At 53.4% G+C, this 25360-nt stretch overlaps 1 protein-coding gene across 1 annotated transcript; it reads right to left on the bottom strand.

Annotated features, from left to right (window-relative positions):
- Positions 1-779: 779 nt before the first annotated feature.
- TRIOBP (TRIO and F-actin binding protein) lies at positions 780-25040 on the bottom strand. Its single transcript, XM_077829517.1, has 14 exons — positions 24871-25040; positions 17013-17069; positions 16468-16536; positions 16000-16089; positions 14058-14167; positions 12647-13205; positions 11758-11868; positions 6879-7026; positions 5175-5274; positions 4438-4597; positions 4053-4166; positions 3541-3627; positions 2377-2540; positions 780-1528 (listed from the first exon to the last, which is right to left on the bottom strand). The coding sequence occupies exons 1-13, from the start codon at positions 24874-24876 to the stop codon at positions 2379-2381; spliced, it is 1773 nt and encodes a 590-aa protein (XP_077685643.1). The 5' UTR covers positions 24877-25040; the 3' UTR covers positions 780-1528; positions 2377-2378.
- Between the last annotated feature and the right edge of the window lie 320 nt (positions 25041-25360).

Here is a 25360-nt window from a genome sequence, read left to right as displayed (position 1 = left end):
GGACAATGGCATTTCAGACAACTCAGGAAAGGGAGGGAGAACTGCACATTCTGGAACATTAGACCATTTCCACGCCTCTCTGTATTCAGAACCCGCACAGCGGATCTCCAAGTTCAATTCTTACCTGGTTTTGTTCTTGCAACCAGCACAGGGGCTGTCATAGCAGGACTCAGGAGAAATGTCTGCAGGAAAGTGAAAACTGGTTCTTCCACCAGCTGGTCCTAGGGAGTCCAAATCCACCTGGCCCCCTGCCCTCCATCGCCTTCTGCCTGCAGCGTTTAACAAGGCAGGAAGGTAGAGCTGAATGGGTTAAACAGCAAGAAGCAGAGCAATAACTCTCACTCACAAAGGGCTTCCTCCATTGAGGCATGGCTGCCCCATGGGCCAATGGTGATGCCTGTTCCTGTGTACCTGTGCTAAGACTTGGGACGCATGTAGGCATGTGTACAGCACGTTATAGCTTTGAAGAGGCTTTAGATGATATTAAGTAGGTGCGGGGGCCAGCAGCGGAGGAGCAGAGTTGGGCAAGGAGTCAAGCCAACACACACACGCGCACCCTCCCCACCCCCAGCAGCTGGCTCACAATCTAGTCACCACCTGCCAGATCTAGGTATGCTAGAAGAGAGCCCCACTTGTCAGGCACGATCTGCAATCCAGCCTCCCACTTCACCTGGTAAGGATGGAGGCCCCCCGCGAAGGTTAAAGGGTGCTGCGGAGAGGGATAGTCCTGCTCCATGAAGACACAACCTCCAATCCAATAATTATAATAGATTCCCCTCTGATAGCTGAAGATTTTATTAAGTCAAACTATTAACGGTGTGGAAGGGCAGTTGCCGCCTTCATTGTTTGGCTCCGGCGAATGCAGCAGTGGCGCGTGTGGAGTCCCCCTGCTTCTCCTCAGGAGTGTGTTAGCAGGAGGCAGGCTCTTCCAAAACCTCCAGGGGACTGGCCTTGCCCTGGGACAGACACATGGCCCATGGGTACCGAAACCTGCCTTCGATACAGTCCACAGAGTGAGAGCACAGTCCCCAACAGCTTGAGCACGCTCTGTCCAACATCTCCTCGTCCAGGGGAACGTGTGCAGGACATTGGTTCTCTTGTATGGCTAGCCACAGTCTGTCTCATGGTGCATGGTCCTTCCAGCACATCCAAGCAGGCTGGAGGAGCAGGGAGATAAGAGGGGAGAAGGCCACTCGCGACCCCATAGATGCACCCCAAAAGGAGCACTTGAGGCAGGAGCAACAGCTGTGTTTCTTCTGTCTTCAGCTTCTGGTTAAAAAGATACTGTAGATTTAAAATGTTCCCCACCCACAAAACAAAAAAGTGAAGTATCTATAAAATATATCTTTTCACATATAAAATCCTGAAGAAGGTGCACGTAGGAGCCAGTCCAAACGATGTGCTCAGATACGCAGGCGCATGGGATGGGGATTGGTGAAAGACATGGGAGCTGGTTTCCTTGAGGGGGTGTTAATGGATGGGATGCAGCCACCCGCTCCCCACAAGTGAGGAATCGAGCAAAACAAACCTAAGGAGGAAATAAAGAGTCACGGCAAATGGCTTAAAAGACTTCAGAGTTGCTGGGCCCCAGAACTCTGGGGCTTCCCCAAATCCAGGAGAAGGTCGTTTGTACCCGGAGATGCCAGCTACTGACACTGCTTGTACTGCAGCTGTGCGGGCCCAGATCAATTCAGATCCCCTGTTGGGCACGGATAGGTCAGGGACTCCTCCCACATGTGCATTTGGTCCCTCTCTCTGTGCAGCGGCCATGCAGGCAACACTCCCCCGACCACAGGAGGGGTGACAACCACTCAGGGGTTACTGTATCCTCTCCTCACGCCCCACATCACCCATAAATAAGCGGGAGCAGGGCCTAGACAGCAGGGTTCCCCGGTGCTGAGAGGTCTCAGCCTCCACAAGGGAGGCATGAGCAGGAAGAGAAACCACAAAGAGGGAAAAATTTCCACTCGATTGGATCCAGCAAGCATCAAACAGGCGATCCTGACTCACAGCCGAGCCGACATGACCCAGCAAGTGGAGCAGGCCCCCACATCCACTCCCTCTCCTCTGCCTTCACCTGCCTCCCGCCCCCTTCTTTACAGTGCCCTTGTCAGGAGAGGCCCAGAGCATCTCAGTGCAGGGCGAGCATTTGGCTGAGTGGGAACAACTCTGGCCAGACTTAAAGGGCTCAAGCAACAACAGAGCCCATACCTAGGGTCCCACTACAAGGCCAGTCCTTCCTCGCCCTAGAGTGCCCTGGAGTACTGGAGGAACTGCAACTCCCTCTGTGCTCTGGCCCCATAAGCTGCCCTCATACCTGCTGTGGGCAGGCTTGTGCCAACCCCACAGTGCAGCTCGCGGCCCTTGGCTGCTCACCTCTACTCGCTGATGCTATTGCGCAGCGTCTCCTTCTCCTGCAGCGCTGCCATGGCCAGGCGCAGGTGTTCCTTCAGCTGCTCCATTTCCCGTTCCGAGCGCAGCTTGACGTGGTTCAGCTCTGCATAGACGTCCTGGTACTTCCCTGAAGCAAATCTCCTATCCTGCAGCAGAAGGCGAGGAGTCACCACCCAGCTTCTGGTATTCATTCTGGGGCGGGCAGCCCCCACCAGGAGGAAAGCCAGGGAGAGCAAGACCTAGGTGTCAATCTGAGCCTCAGCCAGGAAAGCAGTGGGAGCCCAGTAGAGACTCGCACAAGAGGGGACATCCACAGAGTTCAATTCTGACTGGCTGTTCCAAGGCAGGTGGAGGGGAACAAGAGGCCGGGCGGCTATAGAGCAACAAGTCATTGCGGACCGGTAGGGCTGGTTTCTGGAAGCTATTCAGCGACAGGTGGATTAAGAGTTGGGGGCTATGGGAGTAGACAGCTGTCTATGGCCACCAGGAAGAGGAGCCTCTGCAGGGGTGCGTGACTAAGAGCAACGGGAAATTTGCTGGATCTCTGGAAGGTTCCCCTAATGGCAAGAGCCAGTCAGTTGTGAAAGTCTCCTAAGGCAGGAAGTGGTGGAAGCCACCTCGTTTGGGCCATTTAGAACAGACGCCAACAGAGCAATGGCGAATATACTGCATGTAGCAAACCCACCCTGGCCGGCGAAGGAGCATTAGGACCCTCAGTAGAGGTCGCCCTTCTCTAATGGGAACACTGTGTTGAGGGAGATGGGGAGAATACTGGTGAGGAGGCCTGGACGTGGGTGGGCCGACGTACAGTCAAGGAGGCGGAAAGAAGGCAAACAAATTGGAGTTCTATCCAGATTTCACTGTTTTTTTCCCCCACCTAGAAGGGCCCCAACACTGGGTGCGTGCACCCCCAGCCCCTCCCACTGCTCTGAGGGTTAATGACCAAAAGCGGCAGGAAACCAAAGTGAATCCAATAGAAATAGGAGACTCAAACCACTCCTGCTCAGCATTCATCCTCTGTATGATTTCCCAGGTCCTTGCTTTCCCCCATCATTTTCCCGCCTCCAACTTAAGTGAGATCTTCACATCCCACCCCTTGATAAACGAGCCCCCGGGAAGGAGAGAATAGCTCCCAGGAAATGGTACCTTTTGCATCATCTGGAGCTCATCCTTAAGGCACTGAATCTCTTTCTTCAGGTACTGGAGTTCATTCTCCTTCACTCGAAGTAGCACCTGTGAGGAGGAGAAGGAGAAGAGAGACTCCAGGGACCAAGCTGAGAGATATGGCATCAGTGCAGGGCAGAAGGGTGTGTTGGAGGGGGTGGGGAAGGAAGAGCCAGGAGCACAAGGCCAGGAAGTGCTGCAGATCTAGAACGAGACGCAGTGGCAGAGCTGTGCAGGGGAAGCTTGTGTAGCAACTTCCTGCACTGCAGCTTGTGCCATCAGCTCCTCTGCTTCATGGGAGTTTGTGCCCCCTGAAGGTGTCAGACTGGCATGAGTCCACTGCACACCTTGCTGCTCTTCTCTCATAGTCCCACAGAGCCAGCACTGCAGGGTAGGCGGCGGGGTTGAACGTCAGGCGTCCAGTGCACCCCATTGACAGCCACGCCTGCTGCGGAAGTGGGTCAGCAGCACATAGCACCAGCAGGCCTCTTTACCTCGAGCTCACAGGAGCTCCTCTCGCCGTTGTGCAAGGCCCCGTCCCCTGCGCCCTGCGCGGTGATGAAGGTCCGTAACCTCTGGATCTCCTCCGACAGGCACGTCTGCAGCTCCTGCAGATCAGAGCAGGTTCATCAGGGGAGTGCACATGCACCCACAAACCCGAGTCCACAGGCGGGTGAGAGCCAGCCAGGCCCATACTGCTCCCTCCTCAGATACTCTCCCCCTCCCTCAACCCCAGCTTAAAGGGCCTCATCTCCTGATTCGCTTTGGACAGCACAGCTCATTTGTTAAGGGTTTTCTGGCTCTGGAGGGAACATGCCCCTGGGACCTTCCAGCATGCCATGCAGAAGGCTCAGCCTTCTGGGCAAGCATCTTTCTTGCCTGGTTCTGCCGGAGCAGCTCCTTCCCCTCCTGCTGGCAGCGCTGCAGCATCTGCTCCCGCTCTTCTGCTTTCTCTGTGAGGTTGCCGATTTCCAGGCACTTCTGGGAGTATTGCTCGGAGAGAACCTGCAGCTCCCGCTTCAGAGAGTCCACATCCGACCTGCCACAGCCGCTCAGAACATTACCTCAGAGAAGCAGCGTGCCCCTGTCCCCCTCCCAGGGCCCACTCTTGCACAAACACTGCTCTCCAACCCGGCTGTGGACACCACTCTCTGCCCCGCCCACACTCCCATGGCCATCACCCACGGCCACCGCTGTTACTCAGAAGGGTCCCCTCCCCTGAGCAGCTGGTAATCAGAGCAGGGGAACCCACTGAAGCTGGGCGAGGAAAGAAGCGAAGAATCTAATGGGAGAAAGCAGGGAGCACGGTAGCCTTTTCAGGTCTAGTGGAGATGGGATATCCTGCTCTCACATACACGGTTAGCATCTCAGGCCATCGCATCCCCACTACCCTTCCCTGGAAGCAGTGCTAGGAGGCAGGCTGGAAGCTAATGCTGGCTCTCTGGAAGGCCAAGAGGGGTGGAATATAAAACTCCACCCTTCAGCCCAATTTTGAAAGAAACAGCACCCCTCCAACTCGCCCCACTGGGCGAGAGCTACCGAAAAGTGACCTAGCAAGCCCGGAGCCTGGCCTGGGCAGGGGACAGGGCGGAAGGGACTGTGCAGAGACTCCTTACTGGTGCTGTCTCCGGAGGGCCTCCGAGCCTGACCCGCTCTGCTGGAAACTGCGTGTCCTGCCCAGCTCCTCCTTGTGCACCTTCTTCAGAGCTTCAATTGCTTGGGAGGAGGAGACAAGGAGATGGGGAGTTAAGTGTCCCGGGAGACTTGGCCGCTCGCCAGCTTGGCAGAGGGGGGCAGCGGGAACTGAACAAGGGGAGTTCCTGAGGACTCCCTCCCATCTACCACCAGAAACCCCAGCTCCAGGAATGGCTCAGAATTTCCCTCTGCCTCCACTCTGTCCCGGGCACCTTCCACAGGGCTAACTCCTACCATGCCAAGCCACAGCAGGCAGCCCCAAGCACTGCTCATGGGCGATGCGACCGTCTGAAGCTTCCTGCTGCAGGGTCCGTGCAGAGACTCCCCTCTCTTAGCTGTAGTAAGGCCAATTCCCAACATGGACACACAGGGGGTGGGGAAGAAAGGGGCTTCCGGGTCAGGTCTTGCTTATTAAAAAGGGAATCGCTCAGTGGGGGAGGGATAGCTCAGTGGTTTGAGCATTGGCCTGCTAAACCCAGGGTTGTGAGTTCAAACCTTGAGGGGGCCAGTTAGGGATCTGGGGCAAAAACTGGGGATTGGTCCTGCTTTGAGCAGGGGGTTGGACTAGATGACCGAGGTCCCTTCCAACCCTGATATTCTATGAATCCCATCTCATACCCAGGGGACAGGGGTTAAGGGCACAGGGAGAGAAATCCAGTGTGCATGGGGCACTCAGCCACATGGGCATCTATTTGGCCAACAGCGGGGGGGAGGGGGGAAGAGGAGAGAAGGAGATGGACACAGTCTTGACAGCCTCAGCTAGTGGAGCTGCTCACTCGCCACCTCCCTTATCCAAGGAGGAGGGGTATGGGGAGGGGGTTTTCCAGTCTTACTTCTGAGCCCATTAAAGGGAGGGCAGCCACTCATAATCCTGTTCATACAGAGATAGTTAGCAGCATGGGACTACATACACAGCATAGGCTCCTTGGAGTTTCAGGGCCAAGGAGGCCACAGAGAACACGACAGACAAGGAGAGGGCAGTTAGTCCCAGTGTGTTTGACCCATCTGTCTTTTCATAGAAATCTCGTTAGCTCAGATCTGGATCTCAGCCAGCGACCATCCCACTGCACAGCCTAAAGGGGAACAGCTTCATCAAGAAGCAGAAACGACTGCTAAAGTAATGCAGAGGCCCCAGCCAAGATCAGGCCCTATTGTGCTAGGTGCTGTACATACACAGAGAGAGCCCCTGCATCAAAGAGGTTATAAAGGTCAGGGGAGGACCAAAACCTGGGAGGGGAAGTGACTTGCCCAAGGTCACCGGCAGAGCTGCGATTAGAACAAAAGTCTCTTGACTCTCAGAGCAACGTCTTAGCTCCTGGACTACACTGCTTCCCTGCAGCACCACCGCCCGACCTTGTGCTTTACAGACATGGCCTGGCCCAGACAGGCTGCCACCTATTGAGAACAGCAGGAGCAGAGGGTGCTCAGCACCTTGGAGGCTCACCCTTCTGGGACACATCTTAGCTTAGAGAGACCCAAGAGACATTCCAGGGAAGGGAGCAATGAGGGATTCCAGGGGAGGTGGCAAGCGGACTCCAAGGAAAGTTTGAAAGAGGAGAAGGGGACAAGGGGCAGCAGGTAGCCATCTACCCAACGTCTAGAGGCACTCGGATTCTCGCTGCTACCTGCAGCTGTGGCCGCAGCCTCCTCAGCCAGGAGCCGCTCCTTCTCCAGCCGCAGCCGCTCCAGCTCCCGCTGATGGTGCCGCTGGAGCTCAGTCATGACCTGCTGGTGAAGAGATTCCATCTCTGCCAAGCTGCGCTCACATGCCTCCTGCCACACAGAAGAGGGGAGAAAGAAAAACAGGTGAAGGGGAGTGGGACGGAGAGATTCAGTAAGATACCGTACGACTGGGCTGGCATTTGCTGTGCACTATAGGTGTGAACTCCACTCAGGCCTACCACCAACACTGAATCAGAGAGGGGAGGTGAATACCTGCCAGGATAAAATACCCGCAAGAAGGAGGAAAGTGTCTTATTAAGAGGATAAAGATGTTAAATACAGCTTTTCATCCTTAGATCTCGAAGTGCTTGACTAAAGTATCATCATCCCCCATTTCTCATATGGGGAAACTGAGGCACAGACAGGGGAAGTGACTTGCCCACAGTCACCCAGCAGATGAGTGGCAGAGCAAGGAATAAAGCCTAGGTCTCCCAAGTCTCAGTCCAGTGCTCTATGCAGTAGGCCACACTGCCTGATGCAGCAAAGTGCCTGGCTTTAGGGCAGGGATAAAGCTAACTATTGAAAGCTGAGCTGCCTCTTAAGGAAAATGAAACCAACCGCACCCCCGCTTCAACACAGCCATGTGCTGTTAAAGTCCCTCCCCAAAGAGAGTGGATCCTCAAAGCAGATGAGCAGACATTTACAATATGATCTTCTGTCTTTTACAAGTCTGATGTGCAGGGGGACTTAACACAGGCTTTAAAATATCCTCACTGGCACTGGAGTTGGCACTCACTGAAATTAAGTTCACGCCTTTGAGCTACTGTTGCAGGCTCTCTGCAAATTCAAGCAGAGTTGCTGCATCAGTGCAGAATAGTCATTTTTGAAGGTTTTCTTTTAAACCATAACTAGAGAATTTCTTTTAGAAGAGTCCTTCAGAGACTCAGCTGACAGTCAAGAGGCCAGCCTGCTTCTCCTCCATAGTCCTTCGCCTGCTGCCTCCTCCACTCCCTAAACCCAAAGAAGCACACATACCACACTTTGGGAAACGCTCCTCACACCAAGATAGAGCGCTGCATCCTGGGACCTGTAGTCTGCAGCTGGTACTAGAACAAGGGCAGTTGCTCTTTGAGCCACTTTGAGTTAATGCAACCCATTGACTCCAGGCAAATTATCAACATAATCCTCAGTGGGGTAAAATGTGGGTGCCCTGTGATTTGCCCAGAAATTGGCTATCAAACATTGACAGGTTAACGGGAAGGAGACAGAAAGCCATCCTGTAGGGAAGGGGCAGTTTGGACTCAGAAGTTACAAAATATCTCATCAAGGGCTGATGAGGGAAGTGGATTACTTGCTATATTTACCATGTGAACTGTGGCTTGCAATATTGACCAGGCTCACAGGGCTGCTTCTAACCTGCTGTATTAGTTGCCACACACAGTGTGGGCTTTTTCTGTGGCAAGTATAACAGATCATTTGCAATAATCCAGCAACATGGAGATCTTTATTAGCAGCCAAAAAGACAAGAAGGTACGTGACTGGGTCATTTCAATGGGATCTCCCCTTTTACTTTACATGAGTAACTGGCATTACATTAGCATGGTAAAATTAGGGCCAGATTCTGAGCAGCACTCAATGAGTTCTGGGTCTGGTTCTGTTCAATATCTTCATTAATTAATTAGATAATGGCATAGAGACAAAGAAAATAACAGAAAGCCACTAGCTGTCGCCTTCAGCCCCCAGCTAAAACCTCTCCAGCGCATCATCAAAGATCTACAACCTATCCTGAAAGACAATCCCTCGCTCTCACAGATCTTGGGAGACAGACCAGTCCTCGCTTACAGACAGCGCCAAAACCTGAAGCAAATACTCTCCAGCAACCCCACACCACACAACAAAAACACTAACCCAAGAACCTATCCTTGCAACAAAGCCTGATGCCAATTCTGTCCACATATTTATTCAAGTGACACAATCATAGGACCTAAGCACATCAGCCACGCAATCAGGGGCTCGTTCATCTGCACATCTACCAATGTGAGATATGTCATCATGTGCCAGCAATGCCCCTCTGCCATATACATTGGCCAAACCGGACAGTCTCTACGCAAAAGAATAAATGGACACAAATCTGACATCAGGAATCATAACATTCGAAAACCAGTAGAACACTTCAACCTCTCTAGTCACTCAGTAACAGACTTAAAGGTGGCAATTTTGCAACAGAAAAGCTTCAAGAACAGACTCCAACGAGAAACTGCTGAACTAGAATTAATTTGCAAACTAGATACTATTAACTTGGGTTTGAATAGAGACTGGGAGTGGCTGGGTCATTACACATATTGAATCTATTTCCCCATGTTAAGTATCCTCACACCTTCTTGTCAACTGTTTGAAATGGGCCATCTTGACTATCACTACAAAAGTTTTTTTTTCTCCCGCTGATAATAGCTCATCTTAATTAATTAGCCTTAGAGTTGGTATGGCAACTTCCATCTTTTCATGTTCTCTATATGTATATATATCTTCTTACTATATGTTCCATTCTATGCATCTGATGAAGTGGGCTGTAGCCCACGAAAGCTTATGCTCAATAAAATTTGTTAGTTTCTAAGGTGCCACAAGTACTCCTGTTCTTATAAAGTTCATGGATGATTCCAAGCTGGGAGGGGTTGCAAGTGTTTTGGAGGACAGGATTAAATTTCAAAATGATCTGGAGAAATGGTCTGAAGTAAATAGGATGAAATTCAATAAGGACAAATGCAAAGTACTCCACTTATGAAGGAACAGTGAGTTCCCCACATACAAAATGGGAAGGAGTACTGCGGAAAGGGATCTGGGAGGTCATAGTGGATCACAAGGAAAATATGAGTCAAGAGTGTAATGCTGTTGCAAAAAAAGCAAACATCATTCTCAGAAATATTAGTAGGAGAGTTGTAAGCAAGACACGAGACGTAATCCTTCCGCTCTGCTCTGCGCTGATCAGGCCTCAGCTGGAGTATTGTGTCCAGTTCTGGGCACCACATTTCAGGAAAGATGTGGACAAATTGGAGAGAGTCCAGAGAAGAGCAACTAAAAGGATTAATGGTCTAGAAAACATGATTTATGAGGGAAGATTGAAAAAAATGGGTTTGTTTAGTCTGGAAAAGAGAAGACTGAGAGGGGCCATGATAACAGTTTTCAAGTACATAAAGGGCTGTTACAAGGAAGAGGAAGAAAAATTGTTCTCGTTAACCTCTAAGACCATTGCTGCTTGTCCTATCCTTAAATTGCAGCAAGGGCAGTTTAGGTTGGACACTAGGAAAAACTTCCTAACTGTCAGGGTGGTTAAGCACTGGAATAAATTGCCTAGGGAGGTTGTAGAATCTCCATCATTGGAGGTTTTTAAGAGCAGGTTAAACACACACCTGTCAGGGATGGGCTAGATAATACTTAGTTCTGACATGAGTGCAGGGGACTGGACTAGACCTCTTGAGGTCCCTTGCAGTCCTAGGATTCTATCCCCCTTAATACCCACTGAAACCAATGAGAGGTTCAGAGCCTTGCAGGATTAGGCCCTTACACCCTTTTCTTCCACTGAATGGGCTCTGCTCATAACCACAGAGATCAAAAAGTGGAGTGCAATCAACGCAGTGCCTCATTATTTTTTTGTGATTTGAGGCAACTCGATCGGTTGCATCATCAGGATTATCCCCAAGGACCCGTTATCCAACACGCTTCCCGACTGGAGTTAAGACTTGACTGCTTTACATAAGCAACCCCTGTTCCTGAGCTGGCTGACCTCAATTACAAGAGCCTGCTGATTGGCTCCTGGGGGCATATGGCTGATGAGTGGCACACCGGGTTTTAGTCTTGGCTATAGCCCGACATATCGGTTCATGCCCAAATAAAATCAAAGACAGTTACCGCTCAGAATGGAGAGAAATTCGTGTGTTTGAACCAAACCACGCTCTATTTAAAGAAACTGAAGAGCTGTTTACACTCAGAAAGCAGGAGCCTGCTACAACATGGTTCCTCCTGTCCCAGGTGAAATGCAGGACAGTCTCATAACTTAAAACGGGAACAACCTAGGTTTGAGCAGAGTCCTCAGCTTGTGTCCTCCAAGGCTTCCATGGTGTAACCATGCCCTAAACTACACATAAGAACAGCCATACTGGGTCAGACCAAAGGTCCATCTTGCCCAGTATCCTGTCTTCCGACAGTGGCTATTGCCAGGTGCCCCAGAGGGAGTGAACAGAACAGGCAAACATCAAGTGATTTATCTCCTGTCGCTCATTCCCAGGTTCTGGCAAACAGAGGCTAGGGACACCATCCCTGCCCAGCCTGGCTAAAGGCCATTGATGGCCCTATCCTCCATGAACTTATCTGTAATGTGCCTGGGACCCATCATCAGCTTGTTTCCACCTATGGAAAGCCTAATACACATTAACTTCCCTTCTCTCCAGCGAAGGGGCTCAGTCCCGAGGGGGCAGGTGGATGACTGAGCCAAGCCTATCTCCCCAGCATTAACAGGAGTTCTGGTGGGCAAGTCCGAACCCTTCAAGCAACATAACCCTGCTTCAGTGGGAAGGGACAGCTCCATCAGATTCCACCCATCCTTTGCATGCATACTTGGGCACCCCCTTTAAGGACTGGCAGTGCCCATCAGCCACTATATAGTTAACACTGATTGCAGCTGGGCTCACTTTGGATTGCCATGGCAATGCTAGTCAATGCAATGCACACTCTGGCAATGCAGCCAGGGTAGGTGAATCTCCCACCTTCCCCCCAACCCTTGTCAGGACTGGAGTGGACTCAAAGGCAAAGTGGGGTTTCTGGCCCACTGCCACCACTGACCCTCACCTGGGAGATGAAGCCCTGGGGCATGTGGCGATCTCCATGGGATTTTCCTGTGTCACGAAGGCTCTCACCACGGGCACGCCAGGACTCCAGCTGTGCCCTCAGGGACTGGACCTGCACCAGGAAACCAGAACGACAGACTCAGCCATGAGAGGAAAAGCTCCGATTTGGAATCAACAAGGTGTCTCTCAGCCAAACGAGTCTCAGCCAGGGGTTTGGGGGTGAGGGACAATCAAAGGAGACACTGGGCATCACAGCCAGCGTCCTTTATCCGGGGAAAGGGGTGGTCACCCAATGGGACAAACCCAGTGAAAGAGGCCCCAGCATATGAGCAGTGAGAAGAGGAGAGGAAGAGACTCCACCCCACCTCAAGACACACTAGGTGTAAGCCATGCTCGCCTCTAAAGGCGGAAAGGCTGGCAGTGCCTGGCGTAAAGGGTTCATTGTTATCCCCACGGAACTAGTGACACGCTCACTGCTGCCAGGGCTAAGCTGGTCGGGTTAAACCCCAGTTATGAAGGGCAGGGCAAGAGGTTTAGGTGTCCCTAGTGTAAACAGGCTCAACTCCATTTAAGTCAATGGCATTTCATCAATTTATACTAGGGCTGAGGGGTCTCTGATATATGGACAAGCTGCTTCTCAAAGCAAGGGTCTATGAACCTGCTATGCAAGTTAGAAGTCTCCCGACCCAGAGGTGGCAAATGGTGCTGCTTTCCCTATCCATGGAGGGCCGGCAGCGGGAGCAGACGGTGTAACAAGGGCTTCCTGTGACCCCAGCACTTTGGCCTAGAGTCTTGCTGAGCCCCTGGCCCAAAGGGGCCTGGGAATAAGGAGAGTCCCTCTCCCAACCTGGGAAGGAGGAAATGGGGCCCCAAAGACAGACAACTCCTACCTCTTTCTCCAGCGCCTCCCTCGTGTCTCCATGGCCCCCCTTGCTCTGGTTCAGCAGTGCCGTCAGGGGAAGGCGCTTAGACTCCTTCAGGGGAAGCCGTTCCAGCTCCAGCCATTTCTTCTCAATCTCTTCACTCAGCCGACTACGCTGGTCCTCGGACAGGGAGGGCCCCAGAAGCTCCTGCTCACATGCCTTCCAGCAGAGGGCCCCTGCTGGGCCGTCACCCTGCAGGACACCGGTGTCAGGAGCCTCAAACCACTTCCGCCTCTCCGCAGAGCGGAGGGCCAGGTCCCGTTCCAGGTCCTCGTGCTTGGTGACTCGCTCAGAGATCCCCCTCAAACTGCCTCTCGTCCGCTGCAGGGACCCCTGATTCAAGGGGCCCTGCTGCAAGGGGGACAGCTCCACATAGTCAAAGGTGTGGTGAGGCCCATCCACCTTCCGGTTACTGCCCTTGGAGATAACCTCCGACCCCAAGCCTGGCCACTGCTCCTCTGACCTGAGGGAGCCTTTCTGGGGGACGCAGCTGCGGAAGGAGTTTTCCTTATTGCAGTCAGATAGCCTGAAAATCAGAGCACAAAGGCATGAGAGAGAGAGAGAGAGAGAGACACACACGAGGCTGCTGGAAGTCATGCAGGCAAGCATTGTGCAAACAGCCCATGCATACTCCTGCCGATGCACTGCAAGCCTAGCCTGCAGCCACACCCCTTGCAATTCCAGTCCTAGGAACCTCCAGAGCACAGCCAGCCTGTCACGCCAAACCTCCCAGTGGCTTTGCAATGGGAACAGACTTCCTGTAGAGTGGGGAGAACCAGACCCAGCTCCAGCGACACACATTTTGATCCGAGCTTGAGCTCCAGTCTCTAGAACAGAGCCCACCAGCTGTGCACTCTAGTGCCACCCCCTTACCCTAGAGGGACTCTTACATGCAAAAGGGGAGCAGGGAAAGAGAAAGGTAAATCCAGTCTTGGTGTTGTCGGTTTCCTTCAGACTCTCTGTTGCTGACCTGCAGTTGGTCAGGGGACTGGTGGTGAAATGATTGGAGGAAAAGAGTGGGTCACTGCAAAGCAGCCAGCCAGCCATCACTTCTCGACTCTTCAAAGGATCCTGGGAGACGTTTTCTGCCCTTGGGTCACCCAGCAGGACCCTGAGTACAAAGCCCCAGAGAGCTTCCTCCCACACTCACCCGCTGACATGGTAAGACTGGATACCCCCGTGATACCCTCACGAGTATCACTGCGGCAAGCAAGCATGACTGGCAAAGCATCTTCTCTCACGCCAAGGTGGGAGCGGAGGACGAGGAGACCTCTCCTGTCCCAGAAAGGATTGTCTGCTTGTGGCCAAGGTGCTGACACAGAGCCATGGATGGGGGTGTGGGGGGGGGGAGGGCAGCGGCTTTCCCAGACAGACATACTTTGTGACATCCGGTGCACTGGCTGGGCGCACATTCTTCCTTAGTGCCTCGATCCAGTTCCGCCGGATCCCCGAGGTCATTGCTGACAGGGTGAAGGTGGCATCCTTTGTCTGAAAGAGAGAGACGCCAAAGGGGGCTCAGCCCACAACATGCAATGACACCCTCCCCACTGCCACAGTGCAGGATAATGGGCAACACCCACTCGCTCTCCAGACTGCAGGGCGCGCCATCAAGCAGAGCTGGGAGAAGCCTGCCTTTGATAGCCCAGAGTCAGAGGACAGCCACCAGTAGGGTCTTAACAGTCCTTCTCTGCTCTCCTGTCACACCAACAAAAGACAGGCCCTCAAAAGGCATAAGCGGAGGTTAATTCATCGCTTGGGCACTGCTAGACAGGTGCCAGTTAACAGGTCAGCTTCTGAGACATCCTCCTCCCCTACAAAACCCCCCAGCTCCTCTGTCTCTGTTAAGGTTGTGTATGTCCATCTGCGCTCCCGGGGTGCTGGGGAGGTAGGTCCCCTGGGTGAAGTACAACGTAAGAACAGCCATACTAGGTCAGACCAAAGGTCCATCTAGCTCTGTATCCTGTCTTCTGACCGTGGCCAATGCCAGGTGCCCCTGAAGGAATGGGCAGAACAGGTAATCACTGACTGATCCAGCCTGTCGCCCATTCCCAGCTTCCAGCAAACAGAGGCTAGGGACATAATCTGCCCATCCTGGCTAATAGCCAGTGATGGACCTATCCTCCATGAACTTATCTAGTTCTTTTTTGAACCCTGTTATAATCTTGGCCTTCACAGCATCCTCTGGCAAGGAGTTCCACAGGTTGACTGTGTGTCGTGTGAAGAAACACTTTCTTTTGTTTTGTTTGTTCCCGCTATTGGGGTTTGCTCTCTCTTTTCTAAGACAGATTTCACAAGCAAGGTGAAATAACCTTTGGGGTTCGCCTGTCAGCAAAACAGCGAGCCTATGCTTAGGCTCCCTCCCTCTCCTTACCCATGAGATACCATACCATCTGCTCCCTGCCATCCCTACAGAACACCGGGCAGAGTCTGCTGTTAAGCTAAGGTCCCTTGTAGTCATTTCATTACCAGGGAAGGTCAGCTGGAACTCCCAGCATGGCTCCATCCACCCCTACCCTGCAATATATCCCCCTCCTGCACTGATGTAGTGCCTTATAACCCCAAGCATCCTAGATCACATCAGAACCAAGCTACACACGCACAGCTCAATTCCTGCGCACAGAAATGAATTATTGGTATTACAGCAGCTCCTAGAGGCCCTGGCCTCATTGTGCCAGGTGCTGTACAGAGAACAAGATAGATTGTAAGATCTTCAGGGCAAGGACTAAGTACATTATGAGATACAACAGGTGGCTCAAACAGATAGATATGGGGATGGGGGAGAATACAAGGTAACAGAGCGGATTACAAATCAGTGGGATAAGCAGCTTGTGTGATGTGACATCAATCACAATAGAGGCAAGTTGATACTATTGATAGCAAGTGTACTGTTAACAGTACATGGCAACAGTACCCAGCAGTTCTTCAGGACAGAAAGGGAATGAAGAAGAATCCCATCTCCAAGCAATTTCAGTGGGATAGCTGAAGGAAGCAAAAATCTAGTTATCCAAGTTGGAATTAGCCTAGGTCTCTTGGATTAACACTCCTGCTCTTGCCAGAATTGCCATGGAATCATGGGCCACAAACCCTCAGGGTCCTGGCTGGCAATCTCATCTGAAAACGTCTCACACAGTAGTAGCACAGCAGCTCTTTGCATTCTCCTGGAGGACTGCGTTCACTGAGAGGGGTGAGCGTTAGCCGCTTCCTGCAGGCCTGGGTAACCTTGGAGGGCTCCCGTACAAGAACTGACCGGCCCTGACTCTGCTTAGCTCGCAAGCTCCAACAGGAGCCCAGTACAAGTTTGCATGGCTGCAGGTACTCACGTGTATCTGGAAGCCATAGTTGCGTTGCACGGCATATTCCGTCACTTCTGTGCAAGAGCGCAGGTCGATCTCACCATCCAGCTCATCGGCCTGAAACAAGCCCAAGACCACCAGTGGGTCCCCGAGCAAACCTCATGCCATCTCCCCAGTGCCGCCTGTATCCCAGCTGGAAGCATGAGATTCTCCTTACTTCCCATTCAGTCTATGCCCACTCAGAATATCTTTCTCATCCTTGCTGGAGCTGAGGTCCCATATTCTAGTCATTAATTTTTTTGATGCCTTTTCAGACCCAGGCACTGGAGAGGTTGCAGCTAAGCTATATAATAAGCTCTGCCACCTTTGCAGTCCCCTTCCACCAGGAGCAAAGCACGCTCCCCTCTGGGAAGGGCACAAGGCAGCTCCAGGATCCCACCACCACCTTACCCCAAGGAAAGAACACACAGGTCAAAGTGCATTCCCCATTCTTACCTCCTCAGCATTGGAGTCCCTGTAATATCTCAGGCTCGAGTCTGTCAGCACAAACCAGTGTTTCTTCCACTGCCGACAGAACAGCGAAGGAGAGGGGAAGTAAACAGGAGAGACAGGGAGAAATGAACAGACTAGATTACCAACGAAATGTGTTGGAACAGGGGAGGGTATTCTGCTTACTGACTTTTCACCCCTCTTGCCCAGAAGGCAGCTTCCAAGTCCAGCTGTCCCCTTCCTCCTCCAAAGATACCTCCCCCCACCCCCTTTCTATCAGTCAGCTGGGAGCGGACCAGCGAGAGGACTCTGATGGAACTGTGTGATGGCGACTGGACTGCACACAGCAAATTAGGCACCTGAGCCAGGGAATTTCCTTGGCAGAGTTCAGCCACGATGGGGAGAGTCTAAGTTAGCAGCTCACCTCCACCTTCCCCAGCAAGGGATACAGTCACAATGGAGAAGGCAAGCCTCTGGGTACACAGGGGTCTTTGATAGGGACTGGGGAGGAGAGAGACCTCTGGGTGTCACACACCCACCATCCATCTTACCTCTCCCAGCTCATCCAGTATGGACATCCATCCCTTCTTGAAATTGAGGAGATCCGGCTGGAGACAGACAGAGAGCAGGGGGTTAACAACTGGGCTGGGCTGGGACTCGGCAGAGTTTGGTAGTCAGGAATGACACGGATTCCACAACTCCAGGTCTAGAAGTGACTGGAATGGAGCCCCGTGGTACAATGTGAGCAAGCAAGGACAGTCCAGCATCCCGTCCTCCAAACCCACATGGATTTAGGACCAAGTAGCAGAGGGGATGGCTCCTCATACAGTGACAGGCAGGTATTCCTGCCTGAGGAAGCCTGGGAAGGAGGGGTTAAAGAAGTAAAGGTAGGTATGCACCAGGGAAGTTTCCACAAGTTGCTTTGCTGACATTTATTCAGAGATTTTTTTATATTCTCTCCCCCCGCCCCGCAAAAAACAGCTTGCATGGCCACTGAATCAGCTGAGTTTGGAAAGGAGTTGGTCACAAAACTACTGAAACCCATTCCAAATCCAGCGCTCCCCCAGAGCCTGGGGCCATGCTTTGACACCAACACCGAGCACTTAATAAAGGCAGGAACAGCTCCACATTATCAACCCTCATCCTGGCTGTGCATGAAGTAAATATCATTTCAGAGCAGATGGGGAAACACGCAATATTAAACGACTTGCCCAAGGCCACAGGACAAGTCAGAGCCAGTACTAGAATCCAGAAACTAATTTCTCTTTCTTAAATGCAGGAGTGTTTCTGTGCCATAAAACACCCCGACTGCTCCCCCAGCCTCCCCACTGCACGCAGCCATGTGTGAATACTATTCCAGCTCACCGACAGCCATGGGGGAGGTGCCGCCACCCTCTCCAAACCTCACCCTGCTGCTGCAGCATAACCAGTTCTTCCTCCCATTTCAGGGCTGGAACTGGGAACAGCTGATGCAGGGCAATTGCTCTTCCTTGCTTTACCAAACCCATCCCTCCTTGAACACCATGAACTTCAGGGGAGCTACATCAGGGATGAATTTGGCTCAGTTGCTGTGTTCTCAAGGCCAGTCTCTCTTACCGCCTCCCTCCACCACACACATGCTCCTCCTGCCCCATTCAAGCCCCAGCAACTAAACTTGGTCAGCCAGCAGTGGCGAGAGGGGGAAGAGGAAATATTAGAGCTGTACCTGAGTGTCAGCTGTACCACGTTTGCCAGCCTGGGGCAGGCTGCTGCTGAGTATCCCTAACTGCCACATGCTCCACCCAGGAAGGGGCTGGTGCGGGGAGCAGCTCCGCCACGGGGTGGGTACTTAGCACTCCAAGAGCTTCTGATTAATCCAGGAAACATCCACCTGGTGCCAGCTGGCCACATAAGCCCAGATCTCTCGCGGCCCAACTGGGTGAAGCTTTCTCCCGTTTCATCTCCCAAGGCTGAGCTCTTAGGTTACACCCAAGGTTACAGCAGGCAGCAGCAGAATGTCAGCCTGCCCCAAACCCAACCAGCCTATGGGTGAGGGGAAGGGGGGCGGGCCACCTGTTATTACAGCTGTAGGCCCATCCTATCCTTGTCTCCCGGGGCTGGGAGCGTCCAATTGCAGGGACAGGATATGCCACACGGAAGCAGAGACACCTGGAAACTGGAGCCTGGTGACCCAGGCTTCCACTCTTCACCTCCAGCACCAAGGCTGCAGGGTGGGCAGAGGCTGCTCAAAACATGCCACCTTAGGGAGTAGGTCAGTATGCTGCCCGCTCCCCTCCTACCACCAGCGTGTACCCTGCGCACATTAACAACTCCTTAACATGGTCGCCAGGTTTGAACAACGTGGGTGAAGCCCCCAGCAGGTAAGGGGCAGAGCCCTTATACTTGGGGATTTGTGGGACGAAGCTTATTTCAAATAAGTATACAAGGGAAAATCTGGTCCATATGGACTGGATCAAACTATGATGCTAAACCCAGCTATAGACAGCTCTGGCCTGGATGGGTACATGACCTCCCCCTGTCATCATCTGGTATAAAGGTGCATGGGACCTAAGTGACTCCTTTTCAACAGTGCCCACATTTCAAAGGGGATGCCCCATGCAGACAGGAGTGACTCTGACATCCCCCTCTAGTCAGTTCCCCTTTCATTATGACAGAGTGGCAAATACAGCAGCTTACTCCTCCATAAACAGGCTTCCCGTGAAGGATCTCCACTGGGGTCCCCCACCCCAAGGAGCCAGCAGCCTTGCATTAGGGATCTATCCCCAAGTGTGCCATTTGCTGGGACTCACAGCATAGGACTGCAGCTGCCGCCCTGCCCAGATGGACTCCGGATCCCCATCCTGAGCAAACCCTTCGGTGTGAGACTCTGAAGGGCACCCAAGAGTACACCGGAAGCTGCAACAGGCCAGAAAGGGGTCCCTGACATGAGGATGGAGAGGGGCCCCACAAAATAGATGGGTGGAACAATGGAGGGGATAATACAGGGGAACTGGAGTCAGGACCTGAGGTGGGGATGGGGGCTAGGACCAAGGGGAGACCAGGACACAAGGGTGGACCAATGGGATGGGGGGCTAGGAAAACGGGGCAGGGAGAAGATCATGGGACAGGTGGGGTGGGAAGATAAGACACAGAGGCAGGATGCTTGAAGAGGGAGCTAACAGCATAGGGAAAAGGACTCCAGGCACAGTTGGGGGGGGGGCAGGGTACAGTGGAGCAGGATGACTGGGGAAGGAGGCAGACCCTGGGGGTCAGGGGCAGAGGCACCAGAAGGAGTGCATGCGTGCGTGCATTGCTCCCCCAACCCTCTCAAAGACGCTGCCTCCCCACACTCCTAACCTTACCCTCCCTGCTGGTGAGCCAGAGGCCCTCAGGGGACAGACCCATCGGTCCCTGCAGCAGCCAGCAGATTGGGGGCTCAGCTGCCAGAACACCACAGAGTGGGACCTTGGAGCTGGTCAGCCAGGCCATGGCATGCTCTCTCCCAGCCAGGTTTTTGAGAGAGATGGGGTGGATGTGGGTAGACAATGGCCCTTTCACCCTCCTCCCCCCAACCCCCCAAATCTCTGGTTGGTGGCAAATGAAGTGGGAGATAAGAGTGGGGGCAAGACCCTGGATGGCAGATGGGCTAAGACACAGAGGGAAGTGGGGGGGATGGAGAGGAGTGGGTATAGAACAGGGGTTCTCAAACTGGGGGCTGGGACCCCTCAGGGGGTCATGAGCTGTCAGCCTCCACCCCAAACCCTGATTTGCCTCCAGCATTTATAATACGTTAAATATGTAAAAAAGTGTTTTTCATTTATTAGGGAGTTGCACTCAGAGGCTTGCTGTGTGAAAGGGGTCACCAGTACAATAGTCTGCCTCCCAAATCCTATGCCAGTGGTTCTCAGAGGGGAGCAGGAATGCCACTTACCTGGTTGCCACCCACCTAGAGGGCCCCTCATCCTGAGGCACCCCACCAGGGGCCAAACCAGGTGGCAGGCTCCCCCCAGGCAGCAACTGCCTCCACCTCGACAGGCCCTCTAGCCACATAGCCCACGCTGAGGTTTCAGTGAGTGTTAATGCACACAGGGAGCACAGTTTGTTAATTCCCTTTGATCTAGGGCCCTGAAATAGCATTAAGAAACTGTTAACGTGCAGGGGGTCCACCCGGACAGTTAGCTGGCACCAGGGCAGGTTATTGTGGGAGAGCTCACACCCTAGAGTTGCCAGAAATCTCCTGGGCTAGGCAGCTGCTGGCTTGCCTTCACCTAGAGCAGCCTGAGGGTGGGGGACACGGAGGGAGATACACACCCTTCCCCCAATCTTTTACCATCCTGTTGATGTTGTCCACCCCACAGTCACTCCAGGCTTCCCCCACATGCCTCCCCCAACGCTCCTCACATTATGTGGTTGCATCTATGCAGCAGGTGCTCCCCACCTCCTGCTGCTCCCCCTTCCAATCCAGCGCCCCCACAGCTGGCTGTGAACTGGGGGCGGGGCAGGGAGGGAAATGGAACATAAAACCAACATGCTGCCAAACACATGTGCATCGCAAACGATACCCTCCCACATATTAAACCAAGGTACCCTGAGGTCACCGAGCAAAGCCAGCCCCACAGTTGCTAGCCAATCCCACCCTTTGTCCCCAGATGCAGTATGGCATCATTCTCTGTTCCACCAGATGTCCACATTGCAGCTTCCCAGAACTTCATGGTGAGTAATAGATAACCTAATAAGCAGCAGGGACTTATAAAAGTCAAGCCTAATTTTTGTAATGCGTAAAAAAAAAAAAATCTAACAAACACAGGGACAGAGTACGTGTCAAACTTGGATTTTAGTAATGCATTTGATTCAGTCTCTTTACAAAATCTTAACCGATAAATCAGTTCCAATGGCCTTGGATAAATACCATGGTCAGGAAGATTAAAACCCGACTATTACCCCCCAAAAAAGGGGGAATGATAAAATAGCAGTATACTGAGCAAGAGGTCAGATGTCTAGTGAGGTTGCCACAAGGATCAGTGCAAAGTCTCAACTTATTTGTGATTTACACTCTCAGAGCATTAATCATCAAGTTAACGGATATTAGCAGAGAATATTACATTGGGAGGAGCTGCAAACCCCAGAAGGGACACAGCAATACCAGAGGACTTCAACAACATATTAGCACCACTGGTCCAGATTCTGACACCCTACTCCAGCCCCCATGTCTAGTATAGGAACCATAAAGGATGGCTTCAGGAAGAATTCCCCCAACACAGGAAAAACATAAGGGCAGGATATGTGGCCTTGTATTGCTTCCCTTGCAGCCGCACACGTGGGGGTGCACCAGGGTTAGGAGGGGTCTTCTTGACTGTGGCACTTTCTTTATAGCTATTCGGGGTTGCAGAGCAGCCTATAGGCAGCTGTGGGGAGGCTGCCATAAGTTTTAGGACAGCCCTGGGGCTGTGGTAACTTACACTAGGGCTGGTACTTCAAGAGGTGCAAGAGATGGCTTAAAGCCACCTTTGCCCCCTCTCCCACACAAGCTGCACCTTCTGTCCCAGGAAGCACAGCACGGAATCTAGCCAATGGGCAGCATGCTAAAAAGGAGATTCCATTTGGAACAGCATGGTATAATGTGTCTGGGGAAAAATATTCTGAAACATGGAGATTCAGCAGGAGGGAGAAGCTGGAAAGCAGGGATGTTGAGGGGCCTTGAGTGACAGCAGACAGCAAACTAGAGACAAGTTTGCAATCAGATGTGGCAGCAAAACAGAAAAAACAGCCATCCTTAAATGCTGTTTTAGGCTGCATGTCCAGAGGCCTTGTGCAAGGACTACTTAGCTTTGGTGTGCCCCACCCAGAGTGTTTCATTCACTTCTGTACACCACACTGCTAGAAAAAGATTGACAAGTTGGTAGGGCTCTGGAGAAGAAGTGCTCAGGGGGCTGGAGTGACTGGTTTACAATAAGAGCTGAATATGCTTAGCCTGGCTAAGTGATGACTGTGGGGGACATGATAACAGTCTGCAAATATCTGAAGAATGTAAACACCAAAGAAGGAAAGGAATTAGGGTGGTACCAGGGGGTATAGCTTAGAAATAAGGAATTAAGCAAAGTAAGGAAACATTCAGAAGACACTTCCCCACAGTTAGGTCTATTAGGCTATGGAGTAGTATGTCAAGGGTGGGTGGGTGGGTGGGGGGCGGTGGAGGCCCCATCCCTTAAACTTTTAAAACCAGACTGGCTAGAACCCTATGGAAGCATCCTTTAGGGGACAATTCTACCCTGGCTGCAGGGAGAGGGACTGGGTGATCTGATAGGTCTTTTCCAATTCTAACTTCTGGGGACCAGCACCACCTCCTGTGTTTCCCCAGATGTTCCCCAGGGCCACTGGCCAGAACCAGCTCCATTTTCTCTGTCATACACAGTGACTTTTGAAACATTTCAGCTCCAGGGAGACACCCTTCCCCCTCACCTTGTTAATACAAGGGTATTCACGTGACAGAGGACTCAGGACAGAAACAGAGTTACTCCCCCACTGGATCAAGGGCCCACACAGCTCCCAATTTCATTCGTGCTATGAAAGCAAGTGGATGTTGTGCTCTGCCTATCCCTGTGAAAACTGCCTGCAGGCGCAAGGATGCACAGCCCAGCCTGTCACCTCCATTATTCTGCTGTGTGCAGCAACCTTCCCCCTCCAGGGCCTAGGAATGCTGGTCCCCTTCCCGTACCACCCTCAGCAGAGAGAGGCAACTACTGCCTCTCCCCGAAACCACATCCTCTTTTACAGTGTGTGCTGGAGACAGCAGCACAGCAGGGTTCAGTGCAAGGGCCTCTCGCTTCTAAATAAAGGCCACGTTCAAATCCTGAACAAGGTCATCAGTGATGCAAGTTTGGCATCTTAGTTTCTGTTGGTGTGTTTCACACATCCACCCTCCCTGCCCAGGACTGAAATATCTGAGGTGGAGATCAACACACAGAGGTGCTGCAGCTGAGGACTGAGATGAAGTGAGTGGGGAAGAGCCTCCTGGGTTGAATTAGCAGGGGGTGCTTGGATCAGCAAATCTGGGCAGAACAGGGGAAAAAAAAATAGAGCTTTAGGCAGTGCATTTGTTAAGTCGTGGGTATCTAATCGGCAGGAACCCAGCTCTCCTAGAGATAACAGCCATTCCACCACAGTCATGGGCACTGCTTGGCTGTTTCCCAAGGTAGATCTGCTCTCCCCAAATCAGGGAAAACACAGACAAATGAAGAGAAGGAGGGAGGGGTTAGTGACGGGGGAAGATTCATTGTATTATTCTGGGGGGGGGGTGGGGAGGAGAAATACAACACGGTGTCTCACCAGGGAGCTCCACTTCTTCGCCCAGGCTGGGCAAAGTTCCCATGCCATGAGCCCCTCTCTGCCTGCCCCCACATGGGGGAGGGGGAGGAGGAAAAGGAGGGGGTGTCACCAGGAAGGACAGGAAAAGCTGCAGGATGTTGTGATGCTGTAAGGAAGCGTAGGCTGACAGCTCATGACAGCGCTCAGGGTCATCGCATCCCGGCCTCCCTTGGTGCCTCCCCATCCAGTTCCAGCAGGACTCCAGCCAGCCTGGCCACCAGCCCACCCGCTCACACGCCATGGGTCCCCATGCAGCCCAGGACCCAGCCTGACAATCTCTACTCCCCGCTCTCTGAGACCAGGGTCTCTCTCCCTTTTCAAGCTGGGCAGGAGGAAAAAACTCCTTGCCCTGCTCCCCCACTCACTCCTTCTCCCCTCCCTGCCCTCTGTATGCACAGCCAATGGCCCCCTGACAGTCGCCTCGGAGCAGACCCTCCTCTGTTACCAGTCTCGGAGAGCCCCGCCCCGCCCCCGTCCTGCGGTCCCACCTCTCACGCGCCGGCCCCTGCTGCCCCCAGAGATGGCATCATGCCTACAACCCCCTCTGCACGTGCCTCCTCTAGCCCCCCACCCCAAAGCGGACCGGCCCCTCGCACAGGCAGTCATGCCATCCCAAGAGACCCACCCGCCCCGGGGCCCCAGCAAACAGCTGCTGCTTAACTTCCTGTTAATAAGAAAAGGCAACTAAAACCACAAGAGCCGGGCAGTGCCAGGGGCGGTGGGGAGGCCAGGCTGGCGGCTGGCGGGGATCCATGCAAGGGGACCAGCAGCCCAGAGACTGCAGAAACGGGCGCCTCCCGAACGCGTACGGCAGGACCCCGCAGCCGAGCCGAAGAGCCAGAGGCTGGGTCCCCTCCACCCCCAGAGCTCGGCTCAGGACCGGGCGAGCCCCAGCCCCCGCGGGGGGCGCGGCACAGCAGACGTCGGCCCGCAGCTGCACGACACCGGCTCACGCAGGCACCGAGCAGCCCCCCCGACCGCGCCAGGAGAGAGGCGGCCCCACCCCCCCCCGGTAAAACCCACCGGGCGCTGGCCGGACCCCGCGGCTCGTTCTCAGCGACTCACCGTCATGATGGCGGGCGGGCGGGCGGCCCTGGCTCAGCGCTGGCCGGGGGAGCCCAGCCCGTGCAGGGTCCCGGCCTCAGCGCTCCCACGGCGCCCGCCCCGCCGTCGGCTCCTTCCCTCCGCTCGCTCCCAGCCGCCCAGAAACTTTTCCGCCCCCTCCCCCCGTCGTCGTCGTCTTCTTCTTCTTCTTTTTTTTTTTTTTTTAAAAAACTTCCTGGGAGGGTCCCTCCGGCCAATGGGAGGGCGCGGAGCCGGGACGTGCACGCGGCCGGAGGGGCCGGTAGCCAATGGGGGAGCCGGGGAGAAGCTGGCCGGCCAATGAGGAAGGGAGCAGTGTTAGGAGGGGGCGAGGGAGAGCCTCAGGGATCAGCAGCACAGATGCAACAGTGTTACACCAGGTGACCCCTGGCAGGAAGAGCTGCAGGGGGGAGGGGGGTGCCCGCTGGAGGCAGGCCAGAGCTTCAGCCGCCACCCCGCGTTCACACTCGGC

The sequence above is a fragment of the Eretmochelys imbricata genome, chromosome 1 (assembly GCF_965152235.1).
Source record: "Eretmochelys imbricata isolate rEreImb1 chromosome 1, rEreImb1.hap1, whole genome shotgun sequence".
NCBI classification, from domain to species: Eukaryota; Metazoa; Chordata; order Testudines; family Cheloniidae; genus Eretmochelys; species Eretmochelys imbricata.
The sequence above is the reverse complement of the archived record's forward strand: the minus strand, read 5'-3'. Positions and strand labels throughout refer to the sequence as shown.